General features: G+C 42.9%; 1 protein-coding gene across 12 annotated transcripts in view; it reads right to left on the bottom strand.

Annotated features, from left to right (window-relative positions):
- adgrl2b.1 (adhesion G protein-coupled receptor L2b, tandem duplicate 1) overlaps nt 1-23,467 on the bottom strand; it is a 90,951-nt gene that overhangs the window by 36,897 nt on the left and 30,587 nt on the right. For 7 of the 12 annotated variants that reach the window (XM_005476386.4, XM_005476384.4, XM_005476383.4 and 4 more), the window contains exons 3-6: nt 16,820-17,033; nt 11,644-11,753; nt 9,378-9,392; nt 7,341-8,141 (exon numbers count right to left, since the gene is read on the bottom strand). In XM_005476386.4, the coding sequence (XP_005476443.1) occupies nt 7,341-8,141; nt 9,378-9,392; nt 11,644-11,753; nt 16,820-17,033 (1,140 nt within the window). Of the gene's footprint in view, nt 1-7,340; nt 8,142-9,377; nt 9,393-11,643; nt 11,754-16,819; nt 17,034-23,467 lie in introns of those variants that run through there. The other 5 variants (XM_005476385.4, XM_013270386.3, XM_005476387.4 and 2 more) reach the window with 2 other exon arrangements.

Genomic DNA, 23,467 nt, shown 5'->3' on the forward strand with positions numbered 1-23,467 from the left:
AAATAACAACAACAAAAAGGCAATGGCGGTCAGGCATCCTTTGACATAGCAGTTATTTCTTCCCAGCAGAGTCAGTACCTTGGGCTGATTAAATGTCAACAATGAAGACAAAGCCTGTCTGCATTTTACCTTTTTTCTGCCTTGTTCATCTCTCTTTCACTCAGATAAAGCTGGTGTGCGGAAGGAGAATTGCACTGCTCTGGGCAAAAACCATACATCAGCAATAATGCGATTCCACTGTATTCAGTCCACGCCTACCCTGCGAAGCAAATCTTTGCGTGAATGTGCACGTGCACGTGTGCAAGTGTGCTTGTGTTTGCTCGATTAGTCAGGTGTGTCTCTGCTTAAAACCACTGTGTGCACACAGATGGATATCTGCTGCACAGAGCCTGGAGATAACTGGGAAATGGGAGCAGAAATGGGAAATCTATAAATTTTATACAGTATGAATAGCCAATAAGAATAAAAGGAAAACACATTGTGTGTATGTGCACAAGTCTACGTGTATATACTGGGCTACTTGTCTCCTGCATGAATGATCATACATTTCTGCCCACAACCACTTGATTGTATTTTGAGATAAAAGCAGATTCCCAAAATGAGGTCTGCCGCTGTGAAAGGCACCATAGGGTTGTCTTCAGTTTCCCTGGGAGCTGATGGGAAAATGCAATATCATCCTGTCTGACAGTCCATCATCAGACACATTTCTCCATTTCCTGAGAATGGTGACTGGTTCCACTTTAATCAGCCAGTCAGGTGAATATGTACGTTTTCACTGGACAAAAAAAATATTTAAATACATTAAATAAGTTATATGTGGTGATGCAGGGAGTGGAGAGAAGCATTAGTGTGACGGCGGGTGGAGTGGGGTGTTACTCATTTGTGCCTGAATTGTGACAATTCTCTCAATGACCTTTCCTCCAGACAGCAGCCCTGGGTAATTACCTTACACTCATTTGGTCCTTGTGTGTTTGACACCTGCACATGCACAGTCATCAGCTAAGGTGCAGTTATCATTTCCAGTTAATGATTAAGCCTTCAGTTATCACCCAAAGACAGGACAATGTGCAGAATAAGTTAAAAAATGACAGCCAAACCATACCAAAGCAATCGAAATCCCCCCCCCCCCTTTTCTACCTTTTGGGAAGATGCATTAAAAAGACTTTGTTTACGTAAATAAATAAAAACTTTTATTTATTCCTTTACAGATAAATAACTTTGAGGCTATCAGATAATAATAAAAAACAACGCTACAGTTAAAAAAACAAAAAAACAAAAAAATGGTGTTTCAAATATATTATATATTGCAGATGAGGATTTTTTTATTGACTCAGGAGAAGTGAAATGATTCATAGGCTGACTTGGTTGATTCAATATACGCATATAATGCAATACAAGGGCAAGTGTAATTAGGTTTCAGAATATTAAACCTCTCCATACCTGAGCAAACTTGTGCTTTTCCACAGGCTGATATAAGCTCTAATATGCATCTGGCTGTAACAGCATGCTTGCTTCACCTGATTAACCTGCTCCTGAGACGCTGTTTCTCCAACTCAAGAGACCAAAACACCAAACTTATTACCCTGTACTGAGAACTATTTAGTTTGCTTTTCGGTATTTATATTCTGTTTGTTTTCCATCTTCATAAACGTTGTTTGTTTTCAATTGTATGATTTAATCAATTAAGATCTGCAGCAAAAAAAAAAAGAAAAGAAAAACTATGATGAGGTTAGGAGAAAAAAATAGGTTCTGAATTAATCTGTCAACGATTATTTTAAGCAATGGTGAAGCTTTAAGATGTGATTAAATGTTATGTATTCAAACTGATGGCTCCAATCCTTTTACGTATTCACATTGTGAACCAAAACAGGCCAATTATTTATTTAATACTATTTTATTTGAGCATTTTTAGCATATTTTAGCATAACTTTTTTAAAATGAATGCCAATCAGAATTTGTAACAAATCAAACACAATCAATTAGCTCCAACACAGTCTGAAGCAGACAAGCTGAGATTTAAATGTGTAAAAATTCAATAAAAATAGTTATTTAATCATGAATATTTAATAGTAATTGCTTCAGACTTATTTCTGTTAATCACTTAATTGATTATATGACTCATCACACAATGCCATTTCAAATATATGAGTCAAAACCCTCGCATACCAATAAAGTTCAGTATTCCAACACAGAGCTGTAACTTGATTGTTTTCATTAGTAATTAAATTGCTTATAACTTCCCTAATATAAAAGAAAAATACCCAAGATTATTAAAAAAAGAGACGACCAGCACATCTTTAGAGTTGAGAAATCATAAAAAAGGATGCAGAGTTTGTGGGTCGCCATATTCTTTTATGTTCATGTGCATTTTCAAATGATTATCCAGGCAAAAGGTGCAAATTTTGACAGCTCTATAGCAGCCGGCATCCCTAAATATGTTTCATACTATTAGATCATATACATCATTTACTATTAGATGGTCATTGTCTCTTGTAAGAGACTGTCAGGGAGAATCATGGACTCGCAACACTGTAATTAGGAGTGGTACTCAGATGTCAAGAGCGATTTTTATTCTAATCAAAGACATGATACCATCTTTGTAGATGCTTATAGTCATCATGTCTTGGGTTTCATATCACAATGTGACTTAGAATAACACCAAGAACATCAAATATCTATTCAGTAGTACATCCAGTAATGTGCTTATCAGATGTCGATGCATCTGAGGGGTTATTTTGATGTCTGTGCACCATGCGCGCTACAATTTTCCTTTGATTGCAAAGAGCAAATTCCCCTCCAGTAAGAGCCCTGTGTCCTCTGATAGCACTCAACCAAGAGAGGGCTGCACCAATTAGCTAGCATTTCTCTCGAGAGGCAGCGAAGTCACTCTTTATGGGCAATCTGACACCAAAGGCATACTGTTGACATATGGTGAATAATACCTCTTGTAAATAATGGAAGAGTTTGAGATTGAATGCTTGAAAAATGACTGTCACCAGTGTCAAAACAGAGTGTGTAAATTAAAACAGAGCTAAAAGGAAGGAAAACCATTATGCAAGATCATCCATCAAGACACTGGAGATGGAACAGAATTAGTTTTATCACTTTATAGCCCCCCAGAGTCATTTACGTATCCGAGAGGAAGATGACAAAAAATATTAAACCATAATCAGACGATCAGAGGTCTAGACACTCTGTTTGTCCTTGCTTTTATAGCTGACACGGCTGTACTAAAACAGCGTGGGGTGTTTTTTTTCCATATCAAATTACACACATCGAGCGAGAGCAGTAAAAACTATGTACCTGTCCAGATAGACACCAGAATAAATGCATCATAAGCTGCCTAATACTTGCTATTAAGGGAAAAGCAATGACAGCTGCAGTCAAATCAAGCTGTTTTAATTGCTTTCAGTTTTGAAGCTGAATCACTTACAAGGCTAATCCTCACAGTAGACGAACAAACAGACCCTCACAGCTGAAAGGAAATCATTGCCATCGGTTAGAAATCATCCTTGCATTACCAGGATTCCTTTTTGGAGCTATACGAGTTGATAGATTTGTAATAAATGGAAGAAGGGTGCACGGTAAATAATGTACAGTCTGATGGGTAAAAATAAGACTGCAACCAGCAGCTGGGTAGCTTAGCCCACCGTGACTCCATGTGGGGGTCCTCGTGTATCCATGTGTGGTTTGATTGGCCTGACTCGACAGCGAGGGAGAGGAAAAGAGCCACGCAGAAGCTACAGTTGGTTTTTTGCCTCTTTACCTAAAGCCACTGCTGGTAATTAATGACAGAAACAAATCCCAGAAGTCATGAATTTTACATTAGGCTGTTTATATGCACTAATGCTGTTCTGCCTGATTCAAGCTTACGTGACTTGAGCTTGGCATGCAGGGTACAAAAAACCGCAAAACAATCCATGTGTACTTTCTGATCCGATGCCAAAGTACATGTCATTATTCCTCCTAAAAGTACAAAAACTCGAGTTATTATGAAATTGTTGCAGGGCTGACTGCTTTATTGACACTTATTCTTTAAAGAGCAGCAGACAGAAAAAGGCTCTGCCCGACATATCCTATGTCTGTGTGGGGTAATTTATGAGGCCTGAAACTGAATACCGTGGAGCAGCCGACATAGCACAGTCACAACCTGACAGTCTGAGTCAGAAGGATGGCAGTGCGGCTCACAATAAAGACACATGCATGCAGACAGGAAGATATATGTGCAGACAGAAATACACTCTGAGCAAAACACCCCAAAACCCTCTGTCATATAGGCCTATAAGGTCCACTGAAAAAAGTTTTCCTGCCATAATCCACCAAGCAGAACAATTAGAGCTGTTCCAAATCCCCGACTCATTCTCTGGAGCCCCTATTTCTGTTGCCAAACATCATGCATCAGAGGGTGGAACACAGGCTTAGTGCATGACACATCTATAAATGTCCTCCGTCTTGAAGGCACACCTGGAGGCGTCGTTCTGAGATATGAAAGCAAACCAAAGTGCAGCATGGCGCACAGCTGGATTTAGCCGACAGATATGCGCCGCATGCAGGATATGATAATAATTGTTTTGTAATTTAGCAGAGAGCCCACTTATTGCTCACTGCTACCATGCTATTCCAAGGAGCTAAGTGTTTCGGATAAAGCCAATAATTTTATGCCTCTTGTCTTTAAGACCTCAAATCGATGCTACCTAAAAGACAAATTAATTTTCTGTTTTCTCTCCTTGTTAGCCTGAAAAGCTTTCTGCAATTACTGGTCCTTTTGATTGGCTTCTGAGCTGCTCGGACTGAAATCAGCTAATGTCTCTGCACATCACAGAGAATACATTACCACTGTCCCTCTTGGTTCTGTAACTACGGGCACTTAGATGGGCTTTTTATTGTTTTATTGGCAAACGCCTTCTTTTTGGTTTGTTCGTTTTTTAAGAGGTCGACCTCTGAGAAGGTAGACTCTCCAAATATTGACCAGAGCTTTTTGTGTTCTCAACGCATTAGCAGAGCATAGAGGTTTCCTCTAAACTTGCGCAAATTATTTAGAGCAATAGGCGAGAGCGATCGATTTGGGGAATGATCCGAGCTAATCACCTCAACCCGGGGCCCGAATTAAGAAACCTGCACTGTTACCAACACTACACAAGGTAAAGAAAATATAGACAAGTTGCTAAGGTCAATTATTTTCTGCTTTGATCACTTTGCTAAAAAAAAACCCCAAAAAACCTTAATATAAACCCCTAATCCTGCTAGCGTTTCAGCGCCTCTGTAGGATGAGCACTACGGCCAAGGTTGATGCTTCTGACAGAAAAGGACACCGACGTTCATTGTATTACACGAGCTCTAAAAAGGAGAGAGATACATTGGGTTTGGTGTTCGAGGTAACTTCACTCTGTGGTCGATGAATCTTAATGGGCACAATTAATTTCCTTTACGCCTCAAGTGCCCCTCAGTTTCAGAGAGAGAGAGACATTATTTCAGCACCATTAGATTACCCTGCAGAATAGGTTGTTTAATTCAACGGCATATCATGGGCAGCAATAAATCCTAATAGCTACACAGTAAAGAAGTTAAAGGTGTAAATCTGAAAAAAACCTAATAAACAAGAACCAATTATTTTCAAGTGCCATTCACGGGATCTGGCATGCTGCTGCTGTTGCTGCTGCTGGCCTTGGCATCTACAGATGCCTCCTCTCTCCTACTCGAGCTCGCAACATTTCATAATGTTCTCATAAGGCGCACTTAATGAACCACAGTGACAAGTTCTGCTGCAAAGACACATTTCTGATTGGATCCCAATAACGGAACAGTGGCAGGAAGCCCGCACTTCGAATAATGAGTGAAATCAACAGCTATGTTCTTTGGGGTTTCTTGATTAAATGCACTGTTGCTGCAGCAAGTGGCAACACCAGGCTTCAGTGGCATTTATGTTTACCGAGCCATTGCAGTAGCTGAGGGAGCACATTAGGCCCTTCATTGAAAATGCTCTGTGATGGCCACTTTCCTCCTCTCCCCAAGACTCCTTTTGAGACAAGGAGGGTAATTATGATAATTCAGTTGTTAATTACATTTACATACATCAGGATGTGAGGAGTTGAGCAGGCAGTTTGCATGCATGACGAACTCATTAAAGTTGGGAGTATTTTTCATATCTTCTCGAACATACTCTTAATTGAGGCTTTGGTTGTTCCGCGGCTCAGACACAAACCCGGAGCCTCCCTTGGGTGTCGAGTTATCATGCCGGGGGAGATTCCAGGGAACAGCGGGAAAACAAACAGACGTGTTGACAAGAGGCCAGAGTTCAGGAGCACACAGCCTCCATTGAGACGTCAGCGGCAAACCGCCCCCACCCTACCCCCCTCGCCACTTTTCAGCAGCTCAGGTCAAGAATCAGATTTCCCCCACCGCTGCGCGTAGCCCCTCCCGAATATCCAGAAGTTAAAAAATCATAACCTAATCCGGACCGCTGCCTGAGGGCAACCTGAGCCTCTAACGTATCGTCGAGTCAGGTCAAGATTCTTGTTTTCCACACTTCATACAGAAGACTTAGAGAAGCCGAGCTTTATGGGATAAGATGGCAGCAGTCAGGTAATTAAACCCATTATCAGCTTGATGTAAGGCCGCTGTGTGGTGACACGTATGTCGCCTCTCAGCACTTCACAGATTAATTTAAGCCCCCCCACCTCCCCACCCCACAGCCCCCAAGACGAGATTGTTCGGCGTAATCGCTTTCCAGCCACTCTCCTGCTCGTGATCCACCGAGTGGTACATAAGTCTCGCACACCTCAGTCTGGCGATTTTAAAAATATTATCCCACAATAGGGTAGCGATTATCTTCTGATCTGTTGCAAAAATGGCCTCTGTGAAGTTGATGAGGTAACCATGGCAACAACTTGAATACCCGAGGTAAAGGGGGAGAGGATAACCTGTGTCGTACTGTGCACAATACCTCTCGAGCATATTCCCAGCATTAGAGGCGAGTTCAGGAGGGCCGTGTTCATAATGGTTCTGGATAAGGCCTGAGATTAAAGAATTTGATAGGGTCCAAACTTCAGCTGGAAGGAGTGCCTCGGCTTGCCTCATGGTAATAAAGGAGCTGGGGGTTTTTTTTTTGGTTGCGATGCAACCCCCACTGGGAGCTATCCCTCATTCCAAGGTGAATGTGTAATTTCTGTCTGCAAATGAGCCCTTTCCCCAAGACTAACGCAACACTCTCTTTTTTATTTTTTATATATCACACCTGACTTGCATCCAAAATTAAAAGGCAGCCATCTGTGACATCCCACGCTGCAGCCAAACAATAGAAGAATTAGACAAAGACTAAACAACAATGGAGCAGCTCTCACCTTCAGCGGGATCCGGCGGCCCGAAATCCAGGTCGTAGCGCAGGATGTAAAAGTTATTCCACACGTACAGCTGGTTGTCCCTGGGGTTGTAATCCACAGCGGTGATGTACTGGTACTGGTTGGGGAACAGGATGTCTGTGTACTCGCCCTGGCTCAGCTTGGTGTTGTAGATGTAATCGATTTGGCTCCGGCTCGCCTCGCTCTCGTTCTCCTCATAGGTGGAGCGTACTACGTGCAGCACGCCGCATACCATGAAGGCGTTGGAGGCAGAGCGTTTGTCGTAAGCTGTCTCCCAGGTGGCTTCGAAGCGGAGCGTGTACGGGTTGAGCTGGCTCACCACTATGCGGCCATTGTTCTGCTCTGTGGCGTAGATTACCCATAAGCCCCGCTCGTCTACTGCGAGGTCAATGTCGGTCTTGCCACCCCAGCGGTAGGGAGAGGTGTCGTGGTAGTTGGCATTGTTAACGATGGCCTCGCCGCTTTTGATGCGCGTGCGCAGGTCAAACTTGACGATGTTGCGCGTGCGCTCCTTGTTAAAGAAGATGGCACCGTCATAAGCGACGAAGCCCGTCCCGTCGACACGATGCGGCAGTTTATAGGTGGTCGTCTGGCGACCATTTTTTAAATCCTCCAGCGAGGCGTATTCGATGAGGGTATCAGTGCGGTATGGCGTCCAAGGCATGAAGAAAATTTTGTCTCCGGCCTGCAGCGGGTCTTTGCACCACGAGCCGGCCTGCTGCTCGCCTTCAAACAGGAAGGTGGCGGCGCCGATACTCTTCAGAGTCCCGGGACAAATGAAAACTAGTGACAGAGAAGAGAGTGAAACAAAATAAGGCAAGAATTTATAAACTGTTGAAAAAAAAAAACAGTATTATTTGACAGGCATCATTCTCGCTGCTGTGTGACTCGAGTGCAGGACAAAAAAGATCAGGGACTGTGAATTTGGAGGAATCTTTAAACTAGTGCTTTTGTACTACCGCTAATGAGCAGGGAAAAAAAGAAAAGAAAAGAAATGCATGTATCAACAGTGATTGTTCACAATGAGAAACGTGTGGTTGAGAGAACTTGCATCTCAGGGGTCTGCTGCTACATCCTAACGGGGACAAAACAAAACGAAAATGAGAACACAAAGAAAAAGGAAAAATCCTGCAAACGAAAGACGTGGGAAATGGAAATAGGAAGTAGGGTTCACAGTGTTTCGATTGGAACTTTGTTTCGAAATATACCAGTCTGTTGTGATGTCAAATGGCACACGAACAGCTGGGTATATGGACACACTGCACATGCATACTCACATGACTGAGGTCATAAACCGAAATGATAAGGGGTAACGGGCTTCACGTCTTTCGATAGGAGTGAACAACAGGTTGTTAATGGTGGTGGTGGCGGCAGCAAAGCAGAAGGTAAAAAATGAAAGTGGAGGTTGGAGGGGAGGGGGAGGCAACAGTGGTAAAGGATTTTCACTACTTCTGTGGCAAAAAGACAGAGTAACCACTGATGGGTGAGGGAGGCCATGGCAAGGTTCCCGTTTAGATGCTTTTAAATTAATTGGTTCTGGATTTTAAAAAAGCAAAAAACAAAGGGAACACAGTGGATTGCCGTTTTTTCAAACTTTTTGTTCAGTCTGTGCCAATCTCACTCAGCCATCACTGCTATTTCACATCACGTGCTATGGGTGCAGCAGAAGTTGGGCCAAGCAAACTACGACTGAGCCAAATAAGAATATATACACACAACTAGTGATTCTTCAGGGGTTAACAGAGCGCTACGCAAATGTCTCTGGAACAAATCAACACCGGACAGTTGGTGATTTCTGTCACACTGTCAGGAAAAACTACGTTTAATGACCGCGGATGTCATTTGAAATTTTGTCCATTTGGACTCCGTGGGTGCAAACAATCCTCCTATGGGTTTAGCATTTGACAGGAGAGGCAATCAGGAGAGGAGGGGGGGAAGACGTGAAGGGGGGAGCTGTACTCAACACCACAGAACAAGGAGCCAAAAGAGGGGGAGGGAAGGACCAGACCACTCATTTACCTTTTTGCTCCACTTCTATTTCAGGCATTGGAAAAGAAAGCAAAAAAAGAGTGCAAAAAAGGGAGAGAAAGGTTATCATGAGTCAACTACCAGGTACAAAGAGAAGAATTAGTCTGAGGGAATGACCATGAGATGAACTGCAGGGCTGCTTAGGGAGGAAGAGCTGGAGAAGGGAAAGAAAACAAGGATGTTTGTTAGTGAAAACGGCCTCTCGTCCCTAGGATATAAAAACAGACAAGTTATATGACCAGAGACAAGCTACGTGCAGTTTTTTCCAGCGCATTAAACGTTTCGCTTTCGCCGTCTTTGTCTGCCAACAAAATAATGCACTGGCCACTGCAAAAGCAGAGCGAATCCCTCTAAAAATGCTTCCCCCTAAGTGGCAGGAGAATAGAAATCTCAAAGTTCTGCTCATATTTAGATGGATAACATTCTTAGAGAAACAGCACAGTAATTATTTTTGGCTTGTATTGACTGCGGGTGGAATTTGTTCAAACTTTATAAACACAAATCAAAACTCGCTTCCAAACTTGCTCGCCCACACACGTAAAACATGACACGGTGCTAATGTTACAGACCAAACTCTCAAATGAGCCAGAGAGCAACAGTACATGAGATGACTGATGGATATTCGGCCTAATATGGAGTTTCTTTAGTGGGCTGTCGAAGCTGCATATACTGGGGCAGAGGAATGGGGTGGGGGGGGTGGGGGGGGAGAGGCTGGAGACAATATGTGAGAGATCGAACGTTGAAAGGAAGGAGAGAAAAAAATCGAGAGCAAAGAGGTTAGTCAGGGGGATTAGACAGGAGGTGAAAGGGAGGTCTGTTTGAAAGAAGAAGAAAAAAACGAGTGAATATTTCTGAATATGTTTACATTTCATCAATTTAAATACGAAGGACTTTCTCAGGCAGGGATGAAGCCTGGACTAACTTTTTATAAACTAGTCTATAACACTCTTTTAAGGTAGATTTAGTCAAACTAGACACCAGAAACAAACCAACCAACTCTCAAGCGATTTAATTAAGCCACTTTCATAATGGAATACTAGAGACACTTCACAGCTGAATACATGAGTTCTGGTTTAATCTGAGAGCAGATGCACATTCATTTTACTTTTTAATCTGCCTCTTATTCAACGTGTTCTCAAATTAAATGACTGAACACACTGTATGAATGCAAAAAAACCCAAAAAAAAAAACCCAGTGTACCCAATTATTTGTAACATCTCAGCGAAAGACAATAAATCTGAAGTTAAGGCCGGTGGAAGGTCAGCTCAACGAAATTACGAGTAAACATATTTTTTTTCCACACTCCTAATGGTATCGCCTCATGCAGATAGTTTGGGGGGGTTTTTCTAAAAAAAATTTTGTGTGTGTTTTGTTTTGCTCATGAAAACTGCTGAAATTTCTGCTAGAAGCCAAATACAAAAGAGACAGTTTTACAAAAGGGGGGAAAAAAACCTTTTACTAGGGCTGTTTGTTCAGTGGAAAGTAGTTCCAGTGATAACTCTTGACAGTAAGCGCTGCGGTTTATCCAGACAAGCAGCAATACCGCTCCTGAAAGAGATTTTGCTATTGAAATACTTTAATTACGACTTTTCAGTCCCGCGTGCTGCACAAATACATCACCGCTGCAGACAGGGATGGGGCTTTATATATGGATCCGAATCCAGACTCAAATCAGCTTTTTGTGCGTTGCGCGTAACATTTTGTTTGACCCTGTCAGAGAACGCGTGGCGGACCTCAACCTCTTAAAAGACGTTTTTGCTCTTGCAAACTTAACATTAACCAAACTGCCAGCAGTGATAGTTGCTATTTTATCAGGCAGGGTCAAGTGAAAACAGGAATAAAGCTTCTTGAATGTTTCCCAAATAAAACCAAGGCAGGATGGTCAGTTAAAAAAAAAAAGAAGCCTTTAATTAATCCAGTTATTTGGAACCAGAGCCAGAATTAGGGTCAAACGGATGTCAAATAAGGCGATTTAAACTTCTAAAACGACCTGCATGGGTGGATTCCATTAAATGTAATTTCGATTTTTTTTCATTATTGGGGTGAACTGGACCTTTAAATGACTAAAACACTTCATATTTCAGCATAACTTAGCGTCATTAATGCTACAATCCCGTTTCAAATACATCAGCAGGAGCACCGTCCGTAAGGGCAAACTGCAAAATACTTGCAAATGATGAGACACAGCGGTTACATCACACCATTTTCAATTGCACACAGTAAGATTTCAGTATGAGATTTGGATAGCGGTACTTACTATATGGAACACACTCATACTGGACCTCTAAGTACTTGTAGGTGCCAGGGCATGGATCGGGAAAGACATCAGAGCCAGTGACAACCACACACTGCGTACGGTTGTTGCACCTAAAGAAGAAAAAAAGATTGACCAGAGATTTCATCATGACTACCCACAGCAAGAGCACTCCTCAAAGACAACATTAATAACAAAGATGAGGCCGGGGGGGGAGGGGGGAGAAAGTTCATCGTTACAGCTACACTGTAATTGATCAAATCCCAGCCGGAGCTGTCACAAATGCACTCAAGTTTAAGCCTTTGCAAACAGAGAGAGAGAGAGGAATGAAAACATTAAGGAAGAGTAAATGAGCATGATGTGATGAACGACAGAGCGAAAGAGCTGCTAAAGGCATGTTAGGAATTAGTCTTCGTACTGCTATTGAAAGAGAAGACATTCATTAAGACACACGCGACAGGTGGCGGTGACATGCAGTGGACATGAATGGCTGGGCCTCTAGTGCAACAGCAGCTCCTCTGCATGGCACGAGAGTGTCATTTCGATGAGAGGCCTTGCAGTGTGAAATGGTGTCCCTAAGTCAGAGTCTGACGTGCGGATTGCAGAGACGGCATGCGTGCATGTTAGCAGATGTTTCTGGGTGCTGAAAAAGTTCGAGTAAATCAGAAGAACAGGAGGGGAGGTGGGGAAGGAAAAGAACAGCAGTGGACTGAGTTTGTTTAAATACTGCATAGGCTGAAATTGGCTCCACTTCAATCAAGCTCTGTTGAGATGGAGGGATTGAGAATGTCACCAGTGACAGAGGCGAGCCAGAAAAAAGAAAGACAGCAAGAAAGAAAGAAAGAAAATGGCACCAAAATAGGACATTAAGCAATTTGCAAGCCTCAGATAAATTTTTCAGAAGGTCTGAAGCACAAATTCAAGTTGGACGTACATTTGAAGACCGGACAAAGAACCATTAGTCATTCGAGAAGCTTCCTGTCACTGCAAATGGGAGTCGTGCTGCACGGCAACCACACGAAACCATGACAGTGCACTTTTTGGCTCTCGTCGAATTAATGAACGTAAAGGTAAATGTGTGTGCATTAAGAGACAGAGCATGCATCTTAACAAAAAGAGCCATTTTCTTCAAACTAATGGATTGTAAGCGTTATACGGTGTGGGGGTGGGGGCTCCCATTAAGGAGTTAACAAATAGCATCGGCATCATCAGCCACGGTTTGAACATCACTGACACTAACGCTGCCAGCTGCACTTAGGAGAGGTGCTTTTGTGGCTTCACTGCAGTGAATGCTCAAGAGAGCTGCTGCAAAGGAGAAGGGTCACTGCATCAAAATGTGAACTGACTGACGGCAGATAAGAACAACACACTTGATTAAAATGCACCCCAACATATTTGATTTACTTCTACGTTATGAGTTTATGAGTCGGACCGACGACAGCCCGGGTGATAGAGGGTATATTTAATCAAGTAATTATGTTTGCAGGTATTTGTAAATTGCTTGTGTAATTCATTTTGTGCTTGTACTTATTTTCAGAGGAAAACGCTCTGGCACTTGGTCAGCTGACAGTTATACTGTAGCTGCTATACTGTGCATATTAACATTTATACATAAAAAATGCACATTGTGTTGTCAGGGATTTACAAGAGTATATGAAAGAGATAAAACTAGTGTATTTAAGTGTTGCCTATAGATGAGTAACCAATATCAATTCACTAAAAACATTCACAGCAGAGTAACATATTCCTTGAAAGTCAGCATTTTTCAGTGAGTCATTTATTTTCAATGCTTGCATGCGTTGGGCTTATCATTACAACTTATCATTACGTGCACAGTCACTTTGATGAGTCCTGTCTGCCACGTGGTACAAAATCTTCCAGAGGAAATAAAGGCTCGACTGCACAACCAAAACAGAAAGAGGACAGCACTTTTTGTTTTTCCACAAATATCAGGAACTTTCCCCAGGTAGCTGAATTAGCGGATGCTGGAAACCCTACCTGGCAAAGGAAACAGGAGTGCAGCTGTCAGAGGAGGCAGAGAATGCAAAGTGATTTTAAGAAAACAAAGCAAAACAGTAAAAGACGAGTAAACCTTGGGCTGGCATTCACTTTTTGGTGAGCACTCCTGGTCTTAAGAGAGCTCAAAAGCAGCAATCAGTGGACATTATTTCTGGGTCAGTAAGTAAGAAAATCTACCTACTTATTACCCAAACACAAGCAGGAGTTTCAAAATGAAAAGCGATCCCCTCTTAAAAGCAGTAGCGTGGGTGCCACTTGAAGTCAAACCTTTTGTTTTTTTCCCCCTTTTTGGTCAAATAAGGGTAGAAAAATACAGAAACGCCTGCCTATCTACACAAAGCGCTGAAACATTAGAGATCATTTGGTGTCCTTTAAGCGCTGTTTTGGTCTCTGTTACCTGCAGCTATAATTATATGGGTCTCCAGCTGAGGACTTGTGTGTTTCACTGAGCCGTTTGTTGGAGATGCAGACTGTATATAAAAAATGGAAGCGCCTTAGTACTTTCTAAAGTGTAGCTGTCGTGTAAATGTCTTAAACTTGCATTTTGAATAATGGCTGGTCAGTACTGGGTGATTCCTGGTTGCAAAAAGAGGTCAAACTGTACTGAAATGACCCCGCTGCTCGCTTGATTTATGACCGCAGTAAAAACACTCTCTTAATGAGGCCATGATGGACTGTCCAGGGTGTACCCTGTAGCTGGGATAGGCTGCAGCTCTGCCGTGACCCTGAATTGGATAAGTGGTCAAGAAAATGGATGAATAGATAAATGGATGGTCGATTTCTCTGTCAGATCCAGATCCGGTCTAAGAACATCAAGATGGCCAAGGTGCTCATTTCAAAGCCTCATAATGGGACTTCACTATCATGGTGGCTACTTCCATCATTTATATACAGCCTGTGGTTACAGACAGAGACGTGCAGTCAGTCTGATGCAGTCCAGGAAACCAAAGCCAGGAGTTAAAAGATGAACCGAGGGATAACCGGAGAGTTGGGGGCCGATGCTCTGAAGGGTTCATCGTTACAAGAGAAAACCCTTCACATTGCACATTATCGCTTGAGTCATTGTAACTACAAAATATCGATCGGTGCACCTTCAAGTAAAGGATATAAATACTAATGAACCCACTGTGGCATTTACTCAGCTTTAAGTTTTAGTCCTCGTGCTCTGGAGAACAGCAGATGTGTTGTTGCTAAGCATCCTGACAGTCTTCCTCTGTTTTAAACTGCAGCTGAAATCACTGCATGCAATCTTTATTGCACCGAGCACAATCTAATGAAAGTGAAGTCCTTGAAGTCTTGCTTGCTTTCTATGAAAACGCTGCACCTTTGATCTGGTAAAAGTTTTATTCGGGCATTTTGTAACAGGTCACGGAATGGGCGGCCGCTGAAATAAGGTAATGGAAGTCAGCAAAACGGGCGTATTTAGATGATCTTTTTGCACTTGTGCTGGTGGAAAACTGAGAGGTGGAGGGAGAAGAGCAGACACAGAGAAAGGTCAGACATACCGTCCATTTACAGTACATCTCTGAGGGGATGATCACCTGACTATTAAAGTGACCTACAAACCTGAGGTTCCATCAGTTCCTTCATGCATCTTTCATCCAGACACTTTTTTTTTTCTTTGCGTGAACAACAAAACATTTCACTTGACAAAACACTTTGATGTAGATGCTGAAAATCAAGCCATTTGATTCCTGTTAGTTGGTTTTTTTGTTGTTGTTGTTGTGGAAAAACAGGCGGTTGATGAATACTTTCTATCGCAATTTCCAAACCGGCAAAAACTGCCACTCTGTGCAGCAGGCTCCCCACTGTTTCTGTCTCCCCAATCTTGTTTAATATGTTTGTTTATGTCTGTGGAGCTATTGCCTTTTGTTAATCTTGATGATTCTGGCAGGGCAGTCTGTGTCAATGTTGTCTTAGTTGTTCTTGTTCTGGTTTCCTGCAGACTGAAGGAGGGCTGATCAGTGTCTGCCAAAGCTTTGTGACTGCTTTAACATCCCCGGTTATCACATCAACTTTAATTACGGTCAGGAGCCCATTTCCTCTGATCTGAATCATTAGAATAATTCTGGTTAAGGGCTTGTGGTGCAGACTCTTCTCAAAGCCTTCGCTCGCACACTGCCTCCAGGGAATCTTCAATTGAGATAAGTTTGAAGTGCAGCTTCGGCGAGTGAGACTCTGACTTGTCAACAGATGTGGCGCACAGTGTGGCAGGTTGCAGTCAAACCGAGGGGCATGGGCACCGTCAGCCGCATGTTACTCTGTGAGCCTACTGAGGCGGTGCTGTAAATTTAGAAAGACAGAATAAGATAGCTGGATTTGATCTATCCCTGAAACTATTGTGCAGTGCCGGACCTCATGGGAGTAAATACAGAAGAGAGCGAAGCAGGGAAAAATCCCAGAGGTCTGAGATGGTGGGCGATGGTGCTCAGAAGCTAGCGCACGGAGGGGGCAGGTTAAAGACAGAGCAGTGCATTAGAAGATGAACTGTGCTGGTTACTATTTATGAATAGTTCATCCAGTGCCCTTTAAAAATACACACTCCTCTAGGGGTAAGCAGCAGTGGAGCTAAAGTGTTGCTGTGATGTCATTTGACAGAGAGGCAGCATCCTGTGAGAGGGTAACCAGGATAAAAGGCATGATGATGGGCATTGCTCACTACCTGAGGCAAAGCCACTTCAATGCACTACAAGTGTTTGAACAAAGCAAGCCCAATGTTCCAGATAGGGAATTAAGAGGGTGTTCATGTGACTCGCAGTCTCTCTGAGCTACGCTGATTATGACTCAAACAGAGGCAACAACGCGCAGCTGGTGTGAAGAGCTCTGCAGCACGGATGTCAATTCCTGCCTGTCAAGAATTAATGTGCGCCCCAGTTTTCGAAAATTTCAAATGCCACCTACATAATCTCGTCAATGGACGAATAAATTACATTTAAGAAGGTGTGAGATGTCGATTAATTGTCCGGTATGGAGGTGGCTGCACGAGTGGGGCGATAATTTTAACAGTTCTTTTGTGCAAGGGAACGTCTGGCGCGGAGAGAGGGGGGAACGGAAAAAAACCAAAAAACGAGAGCCTTACTTTTAGTCCTCAGCTCCTGGTTGTGTTTGTGAAATAAGATCCGCCCTTTCATGACAGAGTTTTTTTTTGTTGTTTTTTTACCTTTGTGATATAATCTTGTAGGCGTCGGGGAGGTAGCATTGGACGTTCTCCATCTGGAACGGGTCAGCATCGCAGATCTTGTCGTCAGTCCGGCCGTAGTTGGCCGTCTCGATCATAATGACATCACTCCCCGGGCAGCGGAGATCAATTGCATATCCTTCACATGAGAGTTCCCTCCGGACCAGCCCAAAAGGCAAGGCCGCTCGGCTGAACCCTGACAGAGGGGTGAGACGCACGGAGACAGAAGAAGCACATTAAATCAGGGGGGAAAAAAGAAAGAGTTAAAAGGATCACTGCTCTTGATACAATAAGACCACACATCATGCAGTAAAAATCCGCTGGCGCAAAATAAATAGGCAACAGCAGTCCAATGTTTACCACAGTTTTAAACAGAAGGGCCATTACACGCGATATAGGACCGGGGAAAGACGAAACAATTCATGTCTCCATCGCTTTGTGGTCTAAGCCTTTTGGCTAAGACATCAAATTTTGAATCACTGGAGACCAATGGTAACCTCATAAATTCTTGAGCAAATACAAAGGCCACAGTGCATCCGGAAGGTCTCCACCTATGGAGAACATCCACCGCAGAGCCAAACTGAACTGGACAGAGAATAGTTTGTTTTACGGTCGTTAGAGACCCCCACCCCAGCATTTGTTTCTTTTGCTTTTCTAGCTCTGTAAAGAAAAGAAGAAGAAGAAGAAGAAGAAGAAGAAGGGGAAAAAAGGGCAAAATCCCAGCAGAAAGGAGTGTAATATAATCCATTTTACAGTGCCGGCGATCGAACAGGGGACAGACTGGAGTCCACACAGGAGGAAAAATCTATAGATGGAGCACAGCCAAATAGCTCTGCTTTAAGGGGAATATTAACTATTTCATTCAAATCTCTGCCTCCTTTCAGCAAATTACACTGGGACAGGTTATTTCTCTGCATTTCATTTTCTAACTTTTTTTTCTTCCCCTAAGTAATAAAATGCCGTGTCACGAATAGAGTGGAGCCACAGATATGATGATGAACAAAGAGAGAGGGAACAAAACTGGAGAAAGCAAAAGCAAAAGATTCATTATGTGGGGTTAAAATGATCCGAACTACAAAAAAAGAGAAAGGAAGAGAAAGGAAGAAAAAAATGTAACTGTCTGCAATTTTGAGAAAACAATTAGGTAAAATCTAAGCAGAACATGGAAATGTGTTCCATTTAAGAAGTGCAAGCAGAGCGCTGCATGAACTGTCAATAATCGCCGTTGTTTGCAGCAATGGTGGGCCCCTGAGGGGGCAGCTACCATTTGTATTTTCTGCACTGCTCTCTCCTAATTAGCCCTCCTTTCAGCCTGTTACCTTTTCCATGCTCCCATTGGCTTCTGAGCATTGTCATGTACTAACACTTACCACCCCGGGTTCACATTGCCCCCTCACTCTAATTATCCTCACACTTTTGACAGTCAGGGTCTGATGCAATTAGCATTGTCTGAACCGCTCAAAGCTGAAGTGATTCGGGCTTGAAATTCCTACCCTTAAACCCCAACACACACGTCTGCTAGCCATTCCAGCCCGCTGTGCCTGGCCCCGGTTATAATGATATTCTATGTCAGTCTGTACATGTCACACCAGCAAACACACACAAAAAAATAACATCTGTGAAACGCACACTGTTGAGAATATAATGTTAAAGTCATTGTGCATTAGGAAAAACTCCTGCACACACTAGAAGCGGTAGCAGGAGAGCAAAATATGAAACTAATGGTATAAATTCTCTGGCATTCGGCCACTAGACATTTCATTATAATACCATGATCTATCTAATGGCCAGTAGATTCTGCTTAGCTGGACTGTTTATCACCTCATTAGGAGACGTCATTGTAGCCGAGCCATAAGTGGAGGGCTGCGGGGTCACTCCATCTTTCCCAATAACTACTACAATTACCCAAACCTTTCAGAAAACCTGTCCAGAATGGCGGATGATAAAACACAGAGAGAAGTCGTCGGCTTTGCTGCAAAGACTAATGATCGGCCCGCCTGCCATTCCTCATGGAAGGAGTGACGGGTTTATCACGGCAGCTAGAGAGGACAGACAGAAAGAATGCATTTCATGGGGTTTTAAAATTCTAAGCAGGGAGACGAGTCTTTCGGCTGAAACACCCTCGTGGACACACACACACACACGCACGCACACGCCATCTGCCTTTTGTAACCTCCTTTCTCTGGTTGTCCACTGACTACTCTGCCCATCTATCAGACCGCTATGGCATGATAGCATGCTGTTGTCAACAGAAGCCTAACGATTGATTAGGCCTGTGCCTCGGCGGCATCCTCCTCCCTCGCTTGTATAGATTTCTCTGGTTATAGGCTAACAGTACATCAATTAGGGGGAGTATCTAGACCGTACTGGCGGCCTAAAGAACAAATTGCTTCTTTTCCAAACTGTAGATAGTCTCGGCCTCATTAATGACCGTCTTGTCAACTTGTAATTGGGCAAGTAATGACAAATCTGTCTAAAAAAGTTAAAATACATATAATGATTTTTTTTTTTTTTTTACTGTACTGTAGGAGGAAGAACAGAGCCGAATTCAAAGTAAAATATTTTCGGTCGACTTAATTGGGTTTCGCTTAAGATCTTAGGATTTAAACACGGCTATGAAGGAAAAACCTTGTGGCAATAAGAGGTTTCTGGGTGTCGGTATCCTTTCGTGTTGATTTTCTCGGTTTAAACAAGTTTTGCGAGATTCTGGAGAGGAGGGGGAAGACTGTTTGTGTGCACAAATGTCAATGTCTTAGGGAGGCATGAAAAGCTTTTCATCTCGCGTTCTGTGCTTTGTTTGACTGTTCAACTTTGCAGCAGTTGAAGATTGCGACAGAAGGGCACCAGCTGCAGGAAAAAGAAAAAAGAAAAAGAAAAACGGTGTCGAGAAAACTGCAGGAAAAATCCATAACACAAACACTGCAGAGAACAGACTGCTCCAAATGTATCCGTACCTCAGATTAACTTGAAATGGCAAAATTATTGAGAGAGCTGAATTATGTTTAGCCATGGTAACCACTTTGACTTGGCTATAATTGGCTGTGATCTCTATTCCTGGCCTTGTTGACATGAAGTCTTATCATGCATTCTGGTCAGTGAGTGACTGCGAGAGGAAAGTAGCTTTTCAGATTCCTCCTCCTGACCTGCCTGCTAAGCCGTCTACTGAGCTCAAGAGAGCAAAGCAGGGGCTGGGACTGCTTCTCAATCTGTTGCATTCTGGGTGTTTTTTTTTCTTCTCCTTCTTCTTCTTCTTCGGCTTCTCCAGTTGACAGCCTATAATTCACTGGTGACAATCCCCCTCATAATACATATTTTGTTTTCTATCAACACCCTTGAAATTGGAAGTGGCACTGTGGCTCAGATGGGTGCATCTAAAACCATCCACAGAGTTACACTCTGTGGCTCTTAAAACCCTGGAGATGAAGCGAAAAGATAATGGAGGTTTGGTGTCGAGGTATCGCCATTTGGCAACTGCACGCGGCAGACCGTAACACACATGTTCGGGGTGATCTTTGCTGCTGTGAGCGTTCCCTCTCAAGAGTGCAGTCGTGACCAACCTTTAACCCTTCAAAGGCCACAGCATCAGGACAGAGAGAGAGAAAAAAAAGTTAAGGAATGCCTGACCGGAAAAAAAAAAAAAAAAGTGGGCCACTTTGGGAGGGTAGACAGAGCGGCGAGGGCTGGCACAGACAGAGAGCAAAGGCGTTGGCTGACGCTTGTCATCCTCCATTAAGGATCCTTTGATTGGCCTTTGTGGTCCGGGAAACGGCAAACAGCTGCATGCAAATGGTCCCGTTTCCCCGAGGCTGGCCCCCATTGTTCTGGGCTTCGGTTTGACAGGGACGCTTTCTCCACAGCATAAAGGAGGGTGTAGCCTTTAGTCAAATAAGAGTGCCCCCACAGAGGTCACAGCAGGAGTACTTCAGGATTGTTTGTCTTTTCATATTGTTTCATTCCCCATACTACTGGTAGGCGACATCTCTGGAAGAAAGAGCAAATCTCGGAGTCAAGCTTTTGCTCCAACGGTGGGAGATGCATCCATAATCCAATATCCGAGTGGTCGCAGAGCAGGTTTTGCTCTAGTGGAGTAAAGATATTCACTGGGAGGGGGGGAGAAAATACTAAAGTCTCATTTGAATTCTTAATATTAAGGAACAAAGCTTCATCAATATTTTGCCTCTTTTTTCTCCCCCAGCTTCTTTGTTCTTTACTGAAGTATTTCTAATCTGCTCAGGGGAACTTTCTGATTGCTGGCCAAGGAGAGGGGAAAAAAAATAGCTTATAAAATAAAATAAAAAAATCAAGAGACCACTGCGGTAATTCTTTCATGTATTAATTAAAACACAAGTACCCTTCGCTGTCTATGCACATGCCTCTCAACTAACAAACTCAAAAGTTGGGTCTAATTGAGCTTGCACGGTCCAAAGGCAGCACGCAAAGTCTTTTTTATTTCCACATCCCTCAATTTGTGAGGCATCCGGCGATGCTGCCTAAAATGTTCCCAAATGCAGAACATGACCACCCATCAGATGTGAGAGACAAGCCGGGAGCGAGGTGGGAGATGAGAAAGGAGATTTGGGATTTACAAAGTAACACCTGCTTTTCAAATACAGACAACACCCCGAGAACTCTTCGCTGCGCCACCGGCAGATCATATTTCATTTCAACTGTCAAAACGCGTCGAAACACCGGGAAATCAACGTGGACATATGGCACCATTTCCCGTGACACTTAAGTCCCAGCTCTGGTCCACCTTTGCTGGGAAGTGTTTCTAAAGACAGTGTCAGACAAGACCACAAACCACGCCCGCCTTTCCCAGACAACTGCTATCAGACACTCTTGATTCCGATATAAGAATTTTAAAATAGAAACTGGCAATATAGGACCGAGTCCATTTGTGGTTAGATGAAGCGCTCTGAGTCATATCCCTTTTCTCTTTGGTGGTACACGCATTCAGCGCTCCCCCTTCAAAAATCCCCACTTTTTTTTTTTTCTTTTTTGCATTCTTGCTCATTGTCTTTTCTCTGATTCATCTCTTAAATTTATTTCTTATATTGAGGCGAAAAAAAGATCAGGAGGAGGAGGTGGAGGAAAAAAAAACCACGTGCTCCATGTTGGTGCATGTCTCGTTGAGGGGGTTTAAGGAGAAGGATTTGTCATTTTGCTGAGGCTAAGCGTGACAGACACCGCTGCTGCCTCTTAACTCCTCAGGTGGATCCATTTAGAGTGCGCTAGATCCATATCACACCTGATGCAGCCATGTAATATTTCCTCTGTAACTGGAGCAGCAAAACCTTAAATAGAAAAAAGTAGTTTTTTTCTCGCCTCGGTCTTAATTCTCATTAAAAAGAAATAACGAAAAATCGTGAAATGCAGATGCAGATCCGTGTAAAGGTGATGACACCATCGAACTTTTAACACGGAGCAAGACCCCGCTTATGTTTAAAAATGACCTGGCACAAACCAGGGAAGGCAGCCACAAAACAAAATGTATATTAAATTTAGCTGCGCAAGAACTTTTCAAGATTTTCCCAGGGTACCCAACCTCTCACCCTTTTGTGTGTGTGAGTGTGTGGGAGAGACACTTGCTGTCAGGATCTGGCTTTTGTGGCTTTTGGCCAAACAAGATCCCACAGCAAATAAAACAGAAAACCTCAAAGCTTCTTCTTCATGGAGAAAACACTTACAGTCTCATGCAGACGATGAAGTCTAAACAATGCAATGTAGGTCCATACACACCAGAAGACTTCCTTAATATCTTTGCTTCCCATCTTTACCAACTTAAACTTGAACAAAATTAAATAAATAGATTTTTCTTGCTCTTTTCAAAACTAACAAAATCTGTCAACATGCTCACCAAGGACCACCGAATAAACCAGTCCTATTTTTAAATCCATATATAACATGTGGAAATGACACGTTGTGACTTTCAAAGACAGTTATTGATGTTTATCAATGCCAGAAAGCTGTATTTGCTACATATTGTATAAAATAATATTATAATTCTCCATTTGCTTTTTTTCTGATATCATCCTGCTTGTAAAAACTGACTGTAACATGTAGAGACTAACATGGTCACCCCATCATCTTAACCAGTTGCCTGTCCTGGTCTGTCAAAATCATTTGAATTGAATAGAGAGCTGCAGACAACCAAACAGTCATCTGGCTCAAAGCCTCTTCCCCCTCTGTGAATTTGAGGAATCTAAACACAAAACTGGTCCAACTGACCAACGGTGTACACATCTGCAGGCTTTGGTAAGAACAATTTATACACACTCTCAAGTTAACCATTACTTTATATGCAAAACAAAGCAGAAACAGAGACACATAATGCACTACTAAACTTCTCTATGTGGGAAAACCCCTGGATGAAGTCTATTTTATGGCACTGCATTTGTGTTAGTTTGCATTGGTATTTGTCTGCACAGAAGGGTACGTAACCCATGCAAACATGCTTGTGTGCAGTCCTCCATAAATCCAACAGCATGCAACTGGCCCTGAAACAGGAAAAGGGAGCAACAGCAGAGTTCACAATGACTGATTTGAATTGATGCAAAACTTCTCTGTTTATAAGCACTGGCATTTTTTGCTGCTGTTAGCCTCTCTTAGTTGCTGTTAGCCTCTGTTAGC

Source organism: Oreochromis niloticus, linkage group LG18 (genome assembly GCF_001858045.2).
Source record: "Oreochromis niloticus isolate F11D_XX linkage group LG18, O_niloticus_UMD_NMBU, whole genome shotgun sequence".
In the NCBI taxonomy this organism is placed as follows: Eukaryota; Metazoa; Chordata; class Actinopteri; order Cichliformes; family Cichlidae; genus Oreochromis; species Oreochromis niloticus.